This window comes from Ochlerotatus camptorhynchus, unplaced genomic scaffold (assembly GCF_037179485.1).
Source record: "Ochlerotatus camptorhynchus isolate MF236.1 unplaced genomic scaffold, CSIRO-AGI_Acam_v1.1 ptg000087l, whole genome shotgun sequence".
NCBI lineage: Eukaryota > Metazoa > Arthropoda > Insecta > Diptera > Culicidae > Ochlerotatus > Ochlerotatus camptorhynchus.
In genome coordinates, this window is record NW_027040577.1 from 2,868,782 (window position 1) to 2,887,571 (window position 18,790).

The 18,790-nt window shown below is 40.5% G+C and overlaps 2 protein-coding genes across 2 annotated transcripts in view; both read right to left on the bottom strand.

Moving 5' to 3' along the window:
• Window positions 1-5,923, bottom strand: part of LOC135698489 (uncharacterized) — a 45,820-nt gene extending 39,897 nt beyond the window's left edge. Inside the window, exon 1 of the mRNA XM_065218495.1 lies at window positions 5,507-5,923. The gene's annotated coding sequence lies outside the window, so the exon portion shown is untranslated. The remainder of the gene's footprint in view (window positions 1-5,506) is intronic.
• Window positions 1-16,812, bottom strand: part of LOC135698484 (lateral signaling target protein 2 homolog) — a 113,016-nt gene extending 96,204 nt beyond the window's left edge. Inside the window, exon 1 of the mRNA XM_065218486.1 lies at window positions 15,869-16,812. Within this exon, the coding sequence (XP_065074558.1) occupies window positions 15,869-15,904 (36 nt within the window). The 5' untranslated portion in view covers window positions 15,905-16,812. The remainder of the gene's footprint in view (window positions 1-15,868) is intronic.
• Between the last annotated feature and the right edge of the window lie 1,978 nt (window positions 16,813-18,790).

Genomic DNA, 18,790 nt, shown 5'->3' on the forward strand with positions numbered 1-18,790 from the left:
CCCACCGCGTTTTTCCTGGGGGATTCCAATCAGAATGAACCCATCGAATCAGACTCTTAAGGGTATTCCTTGTAGAGTCCACAAATGGCCGCCACGTAGGCTATACATGCACTTCTACTTCGAATTTTCAATTACACAAATCTCGGAAATCGGTGCCCCATTTTACCTGAAACTGCTACTTCATGTATGCTGTAATGCGGCAAACGTGGAGTAATAATTTAAATGTTGCACGTGTCGTAGAAGCTGTAATTTGTGCACTTAAAGTTTCGAAGTGGTTCCGCGAATAAAGATATCACAGCGATTCACCTTAAAGGAAGTTTAATAAGCTTCCCTAAATTTCTGATTAAATAAAAGAGAACAGCCACTCAACAGAAACATAATATTACAAACAGATAGCGAATTCGTTTATTATTCAGTTCCAACCTGGATCGGGTATCAAGATTGGGCCTGCTTGTTTTCTGACAAACGTCAGTTGGATCGTTTGTTTTTAAAACCCAGCTCAGGTTGAGGTTCGCACTGACAAAAAGTTCGGTTTCGCACTGGGTTGGAACTGGTTCCAACCCCGATAATAAACGAATTCGCTAAGAGTTTGCCTTTGCAAAACCGACGAAATGAACCGACATACGAAAAAAAACGACAATCAAGGCGAGACAGAACAAACACATTCTGACGGTTTCGAAATCCCAGAGAATCAAAACATAGCACATACTCACCGAAAAGTGTTGCATGTCTCACTGTGTGTCTGTAGGAACGTGTGAGAAACGATGATAAAAACAACGATGGCCCTTTTCCACTGAAAAAAACACCACCATACACGCAAGGATAGCATTGGATCTACGTTGAACCCGCAACGTGTGTTGTTTTGACAGATTCTGTGTTGACCAGTGTTGGTTTTGCGTACTACTGTACAATCCACATTATGCACCAACACCGATACGACGGACGGCAATGGAGGGACAAAGTATTTACAACAAGCTTTACATCGTCGGCAGGGTTGCCGGACAAACAGAAACTAGAATTAACGTTTGGGACAACATATTTGATACTGTACACTCATAAAATAGATCACTTCAGGCTGTCAAAAATAGTGATTTTAGTGACCATGTTAAAGAAATAAGTGACTAAATAAGTGACCAAAAAGTGACCCTGAATTGAATTTAAAGTAAATTTTATTGAAACCTCTTAGGAATTTCTGAGGAGCACAACTCATGTGAACTTTAAAGGAAAATTTCAATGGCATTCTGAGGATAATTTCATAAAGTTTATGGTAGAAAACAAATTCGGAGCATAAGTCCTTGGATTTGTTTTAATACTAAAAGACGGATTACAATTAAAACTGAGAATAACTACAGGACATGTTCAAAGGAATTCGAAAAATAAATTCAGGAGAGTTAGCCAAACAAATTATGAGAAGAATCTAAGGAATTTGTGAGTAGAAATGCCAATGATTTCTTAGGAGACTTTCAATGTGAGTAGAATTCCAAAGGAAGGAGTGAGATTCAAAAGGAAATCTGGGATGAATTCAATGAATATTCTGATAATCTTTCCAAAGGGTGTCTTATTGTGGAGAATTTCAAGATAATTACGAGGAAAACTAAAAGAAAATTGAGTTCGGAGAATAGTTTCATCGAAATAACCATTGAATATGGAATGGACTATTCTGAGAACTTCCCAAATTTTTGAATGAAGTTAATGAATCTGCCTTGAAGTTCTTTTTTAGTTTGAGAAACTAGCCTGATGCTCACAATACTACTCATTAAATTCTTAAACTTCTCTGAACTGTATAGGACTTTCTATAGTTTCCTTAATTTGTCTAACGATCATGAATCTCAACTAAAGGTTTAACAATTCGCTGAAGTTCTCCTTACTTCTTTAAACTTTATGTGACTTCGCTAATGTCAACGAAGCTGCTCTGAGGTTCTCTGTTCTTTTCTGAAATTCTCAAAACTGCTCTAACGTTTTTGCAGTTCTCATGGAGCTTGTTGTACTGCGCTGAATTTAATTGAACCGTCCTTAAAATGATTAAGCTTCAGTTAACTTTTGAACTTATGCGAAGACCTCAATTACATTTTTAACGTCTCTGAAGTTATCTGAAAATCTGGGAACTGCTTTAAATTTACCACTAATTTTCTGAAACTAATGGAACTGACCTCTCCCTGAAATTCCTCCAATTTTCGGAGCTTACTAAACTTCTTTCAAATGCTCCCGCATTTTGCTAATGTTCATAAAAATTCCTGAAGTTCGCGGATCTTCCCTTAAGCTCCATAGATTTCTATGAAGTTCTCGAAATGTCACTGTCCTTCTGTGAAGTTTTCGAAGTTTTTGTAACTTTCTGGAACTTTTGTGCTCCCGCAATTTTCATGGAATTAGAGCGAAATAATTAATATAGTTTTATGACTTTCACTGAAGTTCTTATGATTTTTCTGAGGTTCATGAAACTTCCATTAAATTATCGACACTAATTTAAAACTTCTTCAATAGTCTAGACTTTCCTACCTAACCGATTATTGAATTTCTTTAAAGTTCTCTAGACAGCCCTGAATGGATCAATATATTTTAAGAACCCGCAACTTTACTGAAATTAATTGATTTGCCTTGAAGTTTCGACAATTTTCCTTAAATATTCTAACCATTAAAAACGCTCACTTATTTTCCCTGAACTATGCTTACCTAAAGCTCTCTAAATTTGTTTAATAATCCGGCAAATTTTCTGATATATATGTTCAAAATTCCCTAACGTTTTTGGATCGGTCATAGAATACTTCGAATACCCCATAATTCCACAGAATTTCTCTGCAAATTTGCTTAAGTTAATGGGGGGGGAGGTAGCTCATCGATTCTTCCGGTTCGCCTCCTAGCATCGTGCTATAAGGTACCAGGCGATAACCAGGGTAGTTGATCGATAGCTCGATGACGTCATTTCGTTGGCGTCTGCTATGGGAAATTCTCATAGCAGGCGTTGACGATGGGACGTTGTCGAGTTGTTGAATAGCAACTATCGTGGTAACTCACCGATTACCTGTCGATCTGCCAAATTAGGAAAGACGTCTGCATTGAATTAAATAATAATATTCCGCCCACTATATCACAAGAAATTGCGAGTAGCTGAGTGGAATGGAGATAAGTTAAGCATTGGGTACAGGACCAAGTCTCCCCTGGGTGGTGCCAAAAGATGAGCGCAATAGAATCATCAAGTTTCCATAAGGCACGGAATGAGACTATTGCATGGCTGGGTAGTCAAAGTCTTCCATTCGTTAGTAATTTCAGGTGGATTAGAACAGGTTTAGGTGGGCGTTGGCCAGATTTGGATTTTTCAGATGTAATCCTGGATAGGACCCTGTCATTGAACGTCGCGTGAAAGTGGAACTTAATGAAGGCCTAAGTACTTTTTCGTAGTTTTTAGTTTTCGGATTTGAAAGATCGTCGGTTACAGTGGCCTGCTTACTGAGCAGAAAAACGCTGTCCCAGGTCCTTACATATCAAAGAGATTTATTGTAAAATCGCTTGTGTATCGTGTATTTTGCGAAACTCGTTGTTGTCGTTTGTTCCGGGTTTGAATGGATACACAAATTAGAGCAACGGTATTATGTGCGTTTTTGCTTACTGAGCTGAACATCATGAGTCTAATCTTAGGCCCATCCACATTCAAGATTCGTCAATCAACAGCAACTCGGTGATTAAAAAGGTGCTCGTCTGCCTAGTGGCAAACGTTTTTGCTTACTGAGCAGAAGACCGTGGGTTTAGTCCCAAGCTCCTTCGCGTTATATGATCGTTAGGACATCAATTCAGCTTATCGTTTACCAAAACGAACCCTGCTGCAAACCCAACCCTCTTATCCAACATCCCAGTGATTCCTCGTGGAAGTGCAGAGGTGTTCTCGGCTTCCATCAAAGCGAGTGTCATGTCAACACAATCCTTCCCATTCCTTTCTTGACCTGTGTTCGGGCGCGGCCGGCGCTGGTATTGCCTAATTTAAGATCACCAGTTTTTACACATTGAGGATGATTGCTAGTCCCAAGCATCGTCTATTGGTTCTCTGTGTAATTACAGCTGATTTGGCAGTAACAGAGTAGCAACCGTGGGCGGTCAATCAAGCTCAAGCTCAAGCAAATTTGCTTAAGTTAATGGGATTATTCTGCAGCAACTCGGAACTTCGCTGAATATCATGAAACTATCTAAATTCTAAGTTCTCTGGAATTTCTTGAAGATGTTTATCGCTGCTTGCTAAAAACTCTCGCATTTTTTTAATTAATGGAATCTACTCAACTTAGCTAAATATCCGTATTTTTTAAAGTTCTTGAAATCTTCATGATATAACACCCTTAAAATACTCTCACGTTTTCCGGATGTTCATCTAATTTTTATCACGTTCCAGAAATTCTATTAAGGTTTCTACAATTTCTTGAAATTATTTGAACTGCGCTTTGATTCTCTGATCTGTCTTGATGTTCTCGAAGCTTCCCTAAAGCTCTCAATTCGATTGAGGATAACTTTCCCTGAAATTCATTGGACTTCTGTAAAGTTCCTGAAATATTTCTGAAGTTTTCATAAATTCTTTGACGGTCTCTGTACTTCTTTGAAATTCACGGAACATCTTAAGGGTTCTCAATTTTTCTAAATTTACGATCATAGATATTTGAACTGCTCCAAAAAGTCTGAACTAAAGTCATGGGAACTGCTCTTAAAATCTGAAGTTCCCCAAAGATCACTAGATCTAGCTTTTCTGAGGTGCTTAGAACTTTTTTAAAATCTGCACAATACCCCTCAAGGTTTCTATTCTTCTCAAGTTCGCTCCTGTGATGTGCTCTGAAATTCTAGGAACTTCATTAAAGTTCCTGAAAATTTTCGGATGGTAAAAGAACCGATTTGAGGATCTTAAAGCTTCCAGTAAGTTCCTCATAATTTCAGTGTGTTAACTTCTCTTACGTTACCGTAGTTTGTTTATGGAGCTTCACAGAAATTCTCAGCATTTCCTTTCATTCCTCAGAACTTCTTCAAAATTCCTACAATTGTTGTGAAGTTAATGAGACTCTTATGAAGGCTTATGAAGATCTCTTATCTTTCATAAAGTTAATTATGAACTTGAAAGAAATCATTTAATTTTTTTCCTTAATTCAGGCACTTTGAAATTTTTCAATATCTTGAACATGGAATACGAAACTACAAGACATTGAATATTTTTAGATCTTGGACTTACTCAAATTAAGCACGTTTTTTTTTAACTTTATTAAAGTGAGAAATTAAGTAAATGCTAAACTTCAACATTCAATGGATTTGATTATAAAGTTGTTTCTTTAAAACAGATTGCCATGTCTTAAAAACGTTTGGGTTAATTACTGTTGTTTTTGATCTTCCAGAAAAATCATATTTTGAACGCATTTTAAAAATAGCTTTCTTATTATAAGGCTGTAATTTATCCGTTGAAGTTCAGGAAAAACCTGGAAAACTCAGGAAATTTTATATAGAAAAATGAGTAGACACCCTGCAGAATGATAAGAATTACAACAAAAAGTGACTTTAGTGACTTCACCTTAAAAAAAAGAGACTTTTTAGTGACTGGCTTGAAAAAAGTGACCAAGTCACTAAAAAGTGACTCACTACCAGCCCTGGGCGCCGTTTTCGTTGTAAACAAAAGTTGCAGAGCCCACGCAAACCAACAACATCATCGGGTACGGGAAATTCTCCTCTTTCCGATAGTGGAATTGGTTTGCGTGTGCGTATTTCGGTTAACGTGTAAAGGGTCTAACAACTTTTGATTACAAAAGCGTTTGGGCCGTTTTCAAATGTTATATTGCGGGATAAAACAATTCTCAAAAAATACTTTAATTTTTTCAGTAGCTCCAGCATTAGTTTTAAATTAGGTATCTGAAGCAGAGAAGAGAGTGAAGGTTGTATTTCATGATAACACAACAGGCAGTTTTGTTGTTTAATTATTTATTTTATTTATTTATTTATTAAAATTCATCTGAGTAGTTGTCTTAATGAATAAAACTTAGAAAAAAGCAACAGATAAACAGATTACAAAAATAATCACAATCTTCTCAAATGGTTTCGAAATTCGTTCGATGTTTCTCCACAGCGGAGAATGCCCGAATCATCGCAGACATTGGTTCATGGTATCCATTTGCAGTCCGATGGTATCTTGGTTGTAGTACGGATGATTGCCGCAACATCCTTTGAGGAACACGGAAGTTTAATTGTGAAAGCAATTGAGGGCAATCCACATCGCCATTTAAAAGTTTCGCTACAAATAAGGTTTGTTGCATTTTTCTTTTGTGTTCCAATGTGTCCAGGTCCAATAGCATGCATCGGTCTGAATAAGGTGGTAAATTCATTAGATCGCACCACAGCATGCTGCGCAAAGCCACAGATGCATTCTCAAGTAAGGGCCGAACTAAAGAGCAATATAGTGCCTTCAAGCAGTGAGGGTCATCGAAATCTCGTGCAATCTTCGAAATAAATCCCAGTTGACGATTCGCCTTAGAGATGATCGAGGAATAGTGAAGATTGAAGGTCAATATTGGGTCCAAAAGAACACCAAGATCAGTCATACGTTCTACTCTGCGAAACGTTACATTGTCAATGCAGTAGTCGTAAAGGATTGAACTCTTAGAGCGATGAAACGTCATCACTGAACACTTTGGAACGCTGATGATGAGCTTATTGCGACGGCACTAATCCACAAACAAATCTAGCAGAGCTTGAAGGCGATGACAATCCTCAATCGAGTGAACTATGACGTATGACTTAAGATCATCTGCATAAACGAGCTTGCATTTAACTCCCAACAAAGCTAGCTACATCGTTGAAGAATAACGTAAACAACGTGCTGGTAAACGTAGAAGAAACACAAGATCCTTGTCGTACTCGAAGAGTTCGTCCAGTCAAGTAGGAATGTAACCACGATCTAAGTTGCTCAGACGCTCCTAGTCGGGAAAGCTTGCATAACAAAACCTTCTGGTCGATTTTGTCGACTTTCAGATCAGTATATATGACGTCGACTTGTGCCTTATTCTCCATCGCGGTGATGCATGTACTGGTGAAATCCAAAAGGTTAGTAGCTACCGATCTACCGGGAATAAATCCATGCTGGTCAGTTGAAATGTAGTTCTTCAAGCGATTCAGGACAAATTCGCTCAAGATGATCTCAAACAGTTTGGATGCTGCCGAAAGACTGGTGATACCTGGATAGTTCTTAATATCCCGTTAATTGCCAGCTTTGAAAACATGAAAGATAAACGACTGCTTCCACAATGTTGGGAATTTTCCTTGCTCAAAGGATGCATTATATATGGCTGCTAAAGGTTCTGCTAAGGCAGCTGAGCAACTGCAGAACACCACTGCCGGAATTCCATCTGGACCAGGAGAGAGTGAGGTTTTCAGTCTCCTTGCTGCTGAAAGTACCTTCGAATGTGCTCAGTTCCACTAAGTCAGATTCAGTTTCGTATTTTTATCGAAGACAGCAAAGTGTTTAGCAAACATCTCACACGCTTCACTAAGAGAAGTGGACTCTTTTCCATCGAGTAGCATGTTTGACGGTATACTCGCATCTTTCCTTTTGCTGTTGACAAAGCTCCAAAAATTTCGGGGGTTATGCCACAAAGTTCACTGGACTCTGAGGACGTGTGATTTGTATTGGCACGCTTGAAGTCACGCTTCGTGTCAGCTTTTCTGTTACGACGTAGTTTTCTCTGGACTGCAATACGCGAGGGGGAAGACAGTGAGAAACTCAGAGCAATCCAGAGTAACTCTGAGGTACTCTCTTGCTCTCTGATGAACGGTTGTATCAAAGATGAATACTAAGATGAAACTGTCGGAAGAAAAACTGTCAATTTTAGTGTCCACTTTCACGGTCCCTTTCATCCAATGAATACCCCCAGTATGCAAGGTAATTTAGTGGTTTAGCTGCCCCCTAGGCAGAGATGAAATTTTGCGCGCTTTTTTATCAAAACAATCACACCAAAATCAGAGATGTCCCATTTTGTAATTACTCGATTAACAACTAATCGAATATTTTTTGTTCGCTGTCCTGTCATTTTTCCACCAATGAGAGTGCAAAACTTGTTTGAAACGATCGGTGATGATCCTCTGAAGAAGTTAATGCTTATTTCGGCATGATATAACCGATTACAAATATTTTACTGTTCGGTTCGTTAATCGATTAATCGATTATTCGAATGAAAATCGGCCATCACTAGATGAATGTGAAACGTCATTTCAAATATAAGGACCGTACATAAATAATGAAACAATTTGAAAGGGACCGGGGCTAATCACAAGCTACGTCCCCAGAGTAACTGAAATAAACACGAGTGTTCACCGGTTGGTTGTATTATCTCAATTGTTTTGACAGCGCAGCCCAAGCAATCACATTTATAGGAGTTTGGAACTCGCAGGACTTATCCTCAAGTACATATCCTCACCGGAGCTGGTTTCTGGAAGGCAATATCTATCTATTCGCTTACTCTAAGCATCCGCATGCTCAACAGTATTAAGGTGGCAAGATCCTGTACAATTTCATTACCATTGCAAAACGAAAAGTGTCATCCAGCCAGAAAGCCATCGCCAGTGATTTAAGAAAATAGCCAAAACCTCTATGACAAATGCAACGGAACAATTTCTTATTGTAAATCCTAAGTTCTTACCAGCAGCAGTCCAATCACGACCCTACCAATTAATTGCAAGGTGCACCCATTGCTTGGTCCTTCTTCCCAGGTGGCATATGCTCATTCGCCGTCCTCCTGTAGCGGGAGGGTCAATGCCCGTGTCCAGGACTAATCTGCACACCAACAACAGCAAAGGAGTCACAGAGGGATTTGACATTTTCAGCGTTATGTTATGGTTGAGGTCCTCAATATAAGGATATGATTGCTAGCAGAGTTGATAATAGAAGAGTTAAGGCCGGACAGTATGCTTGGCATACACAGTTGTACACACCAACTGCTCATTTGTTAATAACTTTTCACTCAAATGTTGATATTTATTTTTCTTTAAAGTAATTGATAGATTAGGCTCATAGTTTACTATAGATATGCAAAAAGTAGTTAAATCTTAACATTTGAATCAAGACCAATGAATTTTTACTTTTAAAGTCCGAGATGTGCAGCGAGCATTTCTCACTTCATTTTTACAACGCAAAAACAAACACAGGTTATTACTAGAATTGAAATCTACTTTGTTTTATGTACCTATAACAAGCTTAAACTCTATTATATCTACTGCTTCAAAAAGAACGATGTTTCGTCAACTCTGTGTAAAGTTATTAGCAAATGAGCTGTTCGTGACCAAAACTGTGTATGCCAAGCATGCCGGACAGTAGTCATGGATGGCACAAGGGTTGAGTGGGAGGGACAAAGGAACAACTGGTAGAAAACGAGATCATTTCCATTATTTAAGGACACTAATGACAGAATCCATTTTCCACACAATTTGGTTTAACCACTTCGCAATTTCACGGGCACACATCTGGCGATCTACTTAATGGACAAAGTTCAAAATTAATCTACATGTCTGCTGCAGAGAGGCAAGCATTTCATTAAATGTACCCACCTGTATGTGAACACTATAGAGTTGTTGTTATTCACATCGTCATGATTTTGCGCTGCTAAATTTGTTATTTTTATATTTCACGGGCTATCGTTATTCGGTTTTTTTCCGTTCGGTATACTTGTAATATTGTACTGGTTGTTAGTGAAAAGTGTAGTTCGTTACGATAATCGGCTAATTAGAGCATATTTTGTGTTGTGAAAACAGTGAAAAAATTATCCAATCGGACATATTGTACACGACTAGCATTGGGCGATCTCGAGAATCCAATTCCTCTTTGCGTATTAGAGCATCTCCACCGCTGTTTCTAAATCACTTTTGGAAACTGAGTCAGCATGACTTCCGCCTGTGACCAATGCGCTAAGCCAGTTGAAGGCGATGAAGAATCCGTCTCCTGCATGGCTTTTTGCGACAGGATGATTCACCTAAAGTGTGGCGGCACAAAGCTGAATAAGGCTTTTCTGAACATTGTCCACACTAGCCCGAACCTGTTTTGGATGTGTAACGAGTGCGCAAAGCTGATGAAATGTGCTCGATTCAAAACTGCCGTCTCGTCGTTTGGCAGTGTGATTAATTCTATCACCGAGAGACAGGAAATCGCACACGCTGAGCTTAGGAAGGAAATGGCTTAGCAAGAACAGCAGATCGCTCAGCTATCAAAACGAATCGCATTGACAACTCCGACAAACTCTGATTTCATGCGTCAACCGCCATTAAAACGGCGCCGCGATGAAAGCTCGCTCACTAGCAAACCACTTGTTGGTGGTTCTAAAGCAGTAACAGGCGACAATGCCTTTACCGAGGTCCTTACTGTCCCTGAACCCACCGAGCTGTTTTGGCTGTACCTTTCTCGTATTCATCCTAGCGTGAAATCGGAATCCATCGAGAAGCTGGTGAAAGGTTGTGTACAGTGCGAAGATCCGATTAAGGTTGTGCCGGTAGTCAAGAAAGGATCCGACATCAGCCGTATGAGCTTCATCTCGTACAAAGTCGGAATGGATCCCAAACTACGCGAAGCTGCTCTTAGATCGGATACATGGCCGAAAGGAATTTTGTTCCGTGAATTTGAAGACGGTTCAAAAAACATGTGGTTGCCTCGTTTGAACACGCCTACCATCACGATCTCTCCTATTACGGGACCTTCCGAGTCCTCAACTCCCATTTCCGGACTAGACCCAGTCTGCTGATTCAGAATTAGATTTTGCGTTGTGAATCGGAGCGCTGTAGACCAGAACGCAATGCCTGTCGCATTATGGGAGACCTCGAACCACTCGATCCAGTCGCGCTAGCTGTTTCCCGCCATCAAAGTCGTTCTATTTCCTGCCATCAGAGTCGTTCTGGCCCTGCGGTCCAGTTCGGTGGTAGGGTCTCCCAAGCATCGTCTTCAGGCAAGTATGCATACATTAGTTACAGTCATTTGCCTGATCAGTTTCCGTGTTCCAGTGCAACGCCTCAAGCACCTGCCGGCTGTTTCCAGTTGAGAAGCACTTCTGATACTGCTCATTCACAACATCCGCTTTACTGTTCGAACAATCCTAATTCATCTCCGGGACGCACAATAGACCGCTCTTTGGAAGCTCCTGGTTACTCCAGCCCAGTCGTGCCGATTCCCGCCAGCGTTCAGCATAGTCGTCCTGGACCTGTGGCTGGATATGAATCAGGAGTCTTCCACCTTGCCTCTACAAGCAAGTACAATCAATATATTAACTATTCACTGCCTGATGCCGATCAAATTTTCAGCAATTCTATCTATGTTAGTCATTGTGATGATGCCTCTGTAACTCCTAATCCTGGAAACCCGGAACGCGCCGTAGAAAGCCCAATGGAAGCCCCCAATCCCTCCGAGGTCTTTCGTTGCGATCGGAATCCTAACAACAGCCGCAAATATACTGGTGGAGGTGTCCTTGTAGCTGTCCGTAGCGGGTTGGAGGCAAAGGCGAGAACGATTCATGGAACTATGTGGAGCAGGTTTGGACAGCCATCAACCTGGGTGATCGCACACTATTTCTATTCGCTCTGTACATTCCACCTGATCGAGTCCGCGACAATGAACTCATCGATACTCACTGTTGGTCAGTTTTCACAGTTACCGAAAGTGCCACTCCAGTTGATGAGATATTCATTTTTGGTGACTTCAATCTGCCAGGCGTTTCGTGGAGTCCATCTCATAGCGGATTCCTGTACCCAGATCCGGATAGCTCTACATTTCACGCAGGAGCTATTAGCCTTCACAACAACTACAGCGCAGCGACGCTTTCTCAAATTAACCATGTAGTTAACGAAAATGGTCGTAGTTTGGACCTCTGCTTCGTGAGCACACAGGACAGGGCTCCATCAATTTCCTCAGCTCCTTGTGCACTATCTAAGCTAGTTCCACATCACCCTCCTCTAATTGTCACTGTTGAGGACAAACTCGTGCGTGATTTCGACGACTATTCTGCTACGGTTTCTTATGACTTCCGTAAAGCTGACCACCGTAGCATCATAGATGTATTGTCTAGCATGGTATGGGAGAACATCCTTGATCCAGATGACGTTGAGGCTGCAGCGCAAACCTTTTCACATGTCTTGGCATATGTCATTGACAGACACGTCCCGAAAAGAACTCACCACAAAGTGTCTCACCCTCCCTGGCAGACGAGAGAGCTACGTAGGTTAAAGTCAATCAAGAGAGCAGCATTTAGAAGATTTACGAAGTATCGCACGCTTCCTCTGAAACTACATTATGTGAGGCTGAATCACATGTACCAGCGAGTCAGTCGTGAATGCTTTTCAAGTTTCCTTATAGCGCAAACTTAAGCTACACCCGAAATCCTTTTGGAACTACGTGAACGAGCAACGCAGGGAATCCGGCCTCCCATCGTCTATGGAATTCAACGGAGAAGTTGCTGCCACCGTTCAGGATATATGCCACCTTTTTTCCGAAAAGTTTGCCAGTGTATACACTAATGAGATACTAACTGAAGACCATATTAACCTGGCTGCCAGGAACGTTCCAGTAAACGATCAAACGCTGGGTGCAATTGATGTTAATGCAGAAATGATTTCAAAGGCCGCGACTCTGCTCAAGTCATCCTTCAATCCTGGACCTGATGGAGATCCATCTGTATTTTTGAAGAGACATATTGCTAGCTTGTTGATTCCGCTTCTTCGCCTGTTCCGAATGTCTCTCTCCAGTGGCATATTTCCATCTTGCTGGAAATTTGCGCACATGTTTCCCGTCCACAAAAAAGGAAGGAAACGAGCTGTGGATAACTATCGAGGAATTACATCGTTAAGTGCCGTTTCGAAGCTATTCGAGCTAGTGATTATGGAACCGTTGCTGTCCCATTGCAAGCAGTATTGGAGTGCTGATCAACATGGGTTTACTGTCGGCCGCTCTACAACTACCAATCTGCTGTGTCTCACATCGTATATAACCGAAAGCATGTCGGATCGGGTTCAAACGGACGTTATTTATTCAGACCTATCCGCAACATTCGACAAGTTGAACCATGCTATTCCGATTGCTAAACTCGGCAGACTCGGTGTATGCGGTAATCTTCTGAGTTGGTTTCGATCATATCTTACCGGTCGGTATACCTCAGGGAAGCCACATGGGACCGTTAATTTTTTACTGTACATCAACGACGCGCATCTGGTCATCGAAGCTCCTCGGTTATCATATGCAGATAACCTCAAAATCTTCCTACGAATCTGCTCCATTGCTGACTGTCACTTTCTTCAACGTCAACTGAATGTATTCGCTAGTTGGTGCAGGTAAAACAGAATGGTAGTGAACCCAGCCAAATGCTCCGCTATTACGTTCTCACGAAAACAACAACCGATAATATTTAGCTATGACCTGCTTGGCTCGACAATCGAACGCGTGAATCAGGTGAAAGACTTGGGTGTGATCTTGGATTCGCAGCTTTCATTCAAGCAACACATTGCATATGTTGTTGATAAGGCGTCAAGAACTTTAGGGTTCATTTTTAGCATAGCTAAAAACTTCACTGATATCTACTGTCTAAAATCTCTCTATTGCTCGCTTGTTCGATCGACGCTTGAGTATTGTTCAGCGGTTTGGAACCCAAACTACAACAACGGTGCCGAGAGAATTAAATCTGTTCAACGTCGCTTTCTTCGTTTTGCGTTTGCGTGATCCGTTTCGATTACCAAGTTACGAAAGCCGTTGTCAACTTATCGACCTAGAACTTCTCCGGACTAGAAGAGACACAAGCAGAGCCCTAACCGTGGCCGATATCCTACAAGGAAGGACAGATTGTGAGGCTATCCTGAGGCAAATTGACCTGAATGTTCAACCCCGACCGCTTCGTAATAACCTTATGCTAAGACTGCCTCTACGTCGCACAAATTAACAGAGTTGCATCTGTTTTCGACTTTCATCTCTCCCGTGATGCGCTTCGTCGAAAGTTTTCTTCTGTTTTTCGCCGGCAGAGTAACTGACTATAAGATATATGTTTTTAATGTTTTTTATGTTATGACCATGCTTGAATGTATTTTTTTTTTACCATAGTTGATAAGGTAAACATCATTGGGGCTTCATCCAGCCTGTTGATATAAAACAACAATAAACAATAAACAGTATGACTTCTGGATTGCCAGTGCCAGCGAAAACCCGAAGTGGAGGGATTCCATGAACCTCAAATATTGCATCCGAACATTTGCATGGTCAGATTTCAATGTATATATGCCAAACTAATTCTGTTTTTGTCGCAAATTAGATCAGATCCTCGAGCAAACCAGAGTAGCTCTGAACAACTCTGAGTAAAAGAGAATTTGAGAGGTACTCTCCATCTTCTCCCTCGGCGTTACGTTCACGCTTCAGCACTCTAAGCTGGGGAGTACTCCAAGCTGGGGGAATTGATCGTCTTTTGAGAGGAACATTTGATTCCAACCAATGTTGAATAATGCTACAGAAACGCACAGTCATATCATCAACATCAATGCATTCAAACACATCGGCCCAGTCTTGATCAAAAAGATACTGCAATAATGAGACATACACCCCTATTCTGTATTTCGTTTCGAACGAAATTCTCATACAAAAAAATATTTTATGGAATGAGAATTTCGTTCGAAACGAAATACAGAATAGGGGTGATAATCAATTTTCTTGAAGTCTAGAAACCCTGCCATATCATCCACGTTGCAAGCTGGGTGCGATGGCCAGTCAAGTGGAGCAGGTAGCGACATAATTAAGGAAGGATGGTGAGCATCAATAGGTGAAGGCGGCACAGCGGATTCGTCGATATCGAAATCATTTTCACCGTTGCAAAATACCAAATCCAGCGTGCGGCCGGGTTTTCGTTATCAGAAGACGGTACTTTCAATATTGAACAAAATTTTGGTTCATATGTCAGCGTAGTAGGAGAGGAAGGGGTATAACGATCATACGGGGTTTAAGCACCTCTTTGTTCTCCAAATTTGAGGACAATCCTAACATGAAATTATCATGCATCATCATTATGTACTTCACAGCGTGTTCGTTGAATTATGCAAAATATTTGTAAACGATATCGTTTCGGATCGTTTTGCCTTAGCAGAACTCTTATCAAAGTTAAATGTTTACATACCTTCTTGGCAACTGCGAAATCAAAATATATTTACTACAAACCGCCATCTTACAAATTATGCTTAGTTTGGAGCACTAAATCAAATGATTGCTACTTACAGTAAGTATTGCGAAACTGACTTAACAATGACAAAAATCAAATTAAAACAATTTATTCTATTCGTAATTTTAACGCGTGAAAATAGTTTATAATATAAATAATACAGAAACACAGACAAATTATGCAAAACATATAATAGTCTGATTGAAGAAAATAAATAAATAAATAAAATAAATCCATTGATTCTACTAAGTAGACATATCTTACATTATTATCATATTCTGCACTGCGAACAATGGATTCAAAATTACAATTACAAAACTAAAGCTGTTCTGGCAACACCAAAGCAATGCTGTTTTTTCTCATGTTTTCCACGTTCGAACGAATCTTGTTCGCGGAGCCAAAAATGAAAAAAAAAAACTTTCGCAATCAGTCTATCCCACAGACACACATTGAAATAGAGGCAGACTTATTATTTTGTACACATACACTTATACATACTCATTGGCAGCAAAATAAGTGGATTTATAATTTTGACCATGGCTTTTCCATCGAAATCCCAAATGTCTGCACTTCGAGCGAACTCCCATTTTTCGCCTCGCGAATGTAATAATTTACAACCGCCTTTGATGGGATGATAGTAGGTATACCATTATATACAAGAGGAAATAGTTGTGGTAGTAGTAATGGGCACTATTACTAACCTTTGGCTTATTCAACCATTTTCGCAGGGAATCCATCGTGGCTGGAGAGAATATCCGCTGCAGTGATTTTTGCGCAGGCAGACTGCTTCACTGTTTTGTTTTTATCTTGTGTATCCCTCCTGCAAGTGGTTATATTTTCCACTTTTTCTCCTTATCAAAACGATGTTACTAACTTGACTTAAGTCACAATGCACAAAACAAACTAAACACAATTACAGTTGTAGCAAATTTCAAGCTTCGTCAAAGAATAATCATAATAAAAGCACTTTTCAGCAAAAAATTATTTCTCTATTGCTGCACGTTCACTATTTAGGAAACTCTTCCAAAAGCCTTCGGAAACACCATGCACATTTTCTTCTGCTGCGATTGCAAATAAAAAATAAAACAACAGCAGTGAAACCACCGAGATTTCCCAAGAGCTCGCACTACACACACAAGCTTTTCATTTTTTTTTTATACGATCGATCTTCAAGAACTTCTCGCAAAAATACACTCTGCCTTATTTCTACTTGATAAACTTGCGATCAAGCGGATAAGCCGAGTGAGCAAATATTCCCCGCAGTGGGTACTATTCGATGAGTAATATCCGATGTTCGATAATGGGCAGTTTTTTTCCGCTGTTTTTCAAGTCGATTTGATCCTACGTTGGAAACATAAACGGACGGCGATGACTTTTCCTGCACACCTTTTTTGGCCACACAAACCCAGATTACAGGAAGATTAGAGCCTGTTTGTTTTTCGTTTTTCGGACACGGCCCTTGCCAGTGACCAGGTGCCACCTTCAGCAGAACAGATGCTGCGGATTAAATGTGGTTGCTTCACTTTTGCAATGGGAATTTTCACTATTTTCAGTTGCTTTTACGGGGCGAGTAAAATTCACGACTGAAACGAACACGGGAGTACGCAGTTTTGCGTTGATTCTCAATGATGGTGACTGCTAAACTGAGCTTAACTTCGACAACCAGAATCCTCGGTTCTCCTATGTCAAACTAAAAGGTCTGGCAGTGAGATGTTGGTCGTCTCTTTCACTCTATGGTTGTTTAATATTTCAAACAGATTAAACCTACCATCAGTCATTGCATGAGAACGAATGAGATAGAAAATCGATATTGTTAGACCCAAATCGAGCACACCAACCCAAACATAAATTTTGACGCTTTTTTGACAGTATAGCATAAAATGTGCAGGATTGTGCTGTGGAAGCCGTTACCCACGAAGCTACCCAAAATAAAGGCGAAAACGTTACCAAACAAATGGGCCCGTTAAACATTACGTAACGCACAGGATTTTTGGATAGTTAATGTTATATAATATATTATATGTTATTAAATTGTTACGCTGAATTTAAAGGGAGTGAGGTTGAAGCACCGACGAACCGACATGCCACAGGAGCATTTCGTTTGTCCACAATTCGAATTGTCAAACGAGCGATTCGAACTTTTAAACGGGCGATCAGATCTGTCAAATGAGGTGAGACGCAAACCAAGGCAATATAAATTATGAAAGAGCTTTGTTGTCTGAGAAATCTCCTTACTTTTAAAAATTTTAAATTATTTAAAAATCACAACCGGTGGGAGAATTCGGGGCTGAGCTAATACAGTCCACAGTACCGGTTTTTCGAGGGAACTGGAGAACGAACACCAGGAAAGCGAAGCCAAAGGAGCTGAATAAGAGATTAAATTGTGAGACCTGACTACTGGTAGAAATTTCAACGACTTTGGAACGCCACCGCAATAGCAGCAACCACTGGTGGCGGAGAATAATTCGCGGTTCTATTTGAATGGATTGAGTCATTGAAGAAACACGAATGGTGTGTGGATTGGTGCAATCAAGGCGCTTTTACCTCTACTTTTATCTTGAATTTTTATTTGGATTGGGTTAAAAGCGTATTGACAATTCGACAGTGAGCATGCATAAGGGCGTAAATGTGATTGTCCGCTCACGGACACTGAAAATGGTGTGGGAAATCCTCGGCTCGGAGAATCCCAGCTGTACGGCCAATTCCCTCTTCAAGGGGAATACCAAAGGTTTGGATGGGGGTCACGAAATGCTCGACTAGCAGGGATTATCCCATTGTGAGCCTTGGGAAAGGCTGACCCGCATAAACAATAACCATTAGAGGAGCCTAACCACCAATTCGGGATATCATCTCAACTTTATGTGGTATGGTCGTACCATCTATGAAATTGTTAGTGTATGGTACCCGTTTATTAGGGGATTGTTTTCGGCTTGTCACGGCAAAGGAGAAGGCGTATTTGTTTAGTTTAAAACTTTGTATTAAAATGATCCGTTCGATATGGTTGGCACACGTATATGCGCTTTGCGCGAAATCCTTCTAGTGGGAGGAGCCAAAGCTTGCGTCAACATGCTCACTTTCGGTAGTGCGTGTGTTGAAGTGGAAAAGGGTTGAAGCTAGTGGGGTGACCAATTACCCGCGGTCAGCTCGGGGTTAATAGATGGAACTTTGCCAAATAGTATGAGGCGGAAAACGGGGATCAATCTAATCAGCACTAAAAAGAATAGATACAAGAAAATCACACAAAACGTTCGCCTCGTGCGCAAACAGCGATGATTGATTCTCTTCGTAAATGCGATGATTCGAGTTTCTCTTTTGTTAATAACTCGCTAGAATTACCGTTTATCGGTGCGTTTGCTGTTGTTTTTGATAGTCAATACAACCTGTTACAACTCAGCATTGAAAAAAATCTAGATAATTATTTCGTTTAGCTGTAGCAATGCAAAGAGAAAATCGATCATCGCGTACGGCTTTATGCATGCTCACTGTCGAATTCTTAGACGTTTTCTCCGAATTATGTTGACTGAAATAGAGCGTCTCTTCAAAATCTGTTTGCCCATCGAGGTCCAACAAACCGACTGTCGTAGTTCTCTCTCCTTTGGAATAAAAACGAAAAAAAAAAATCA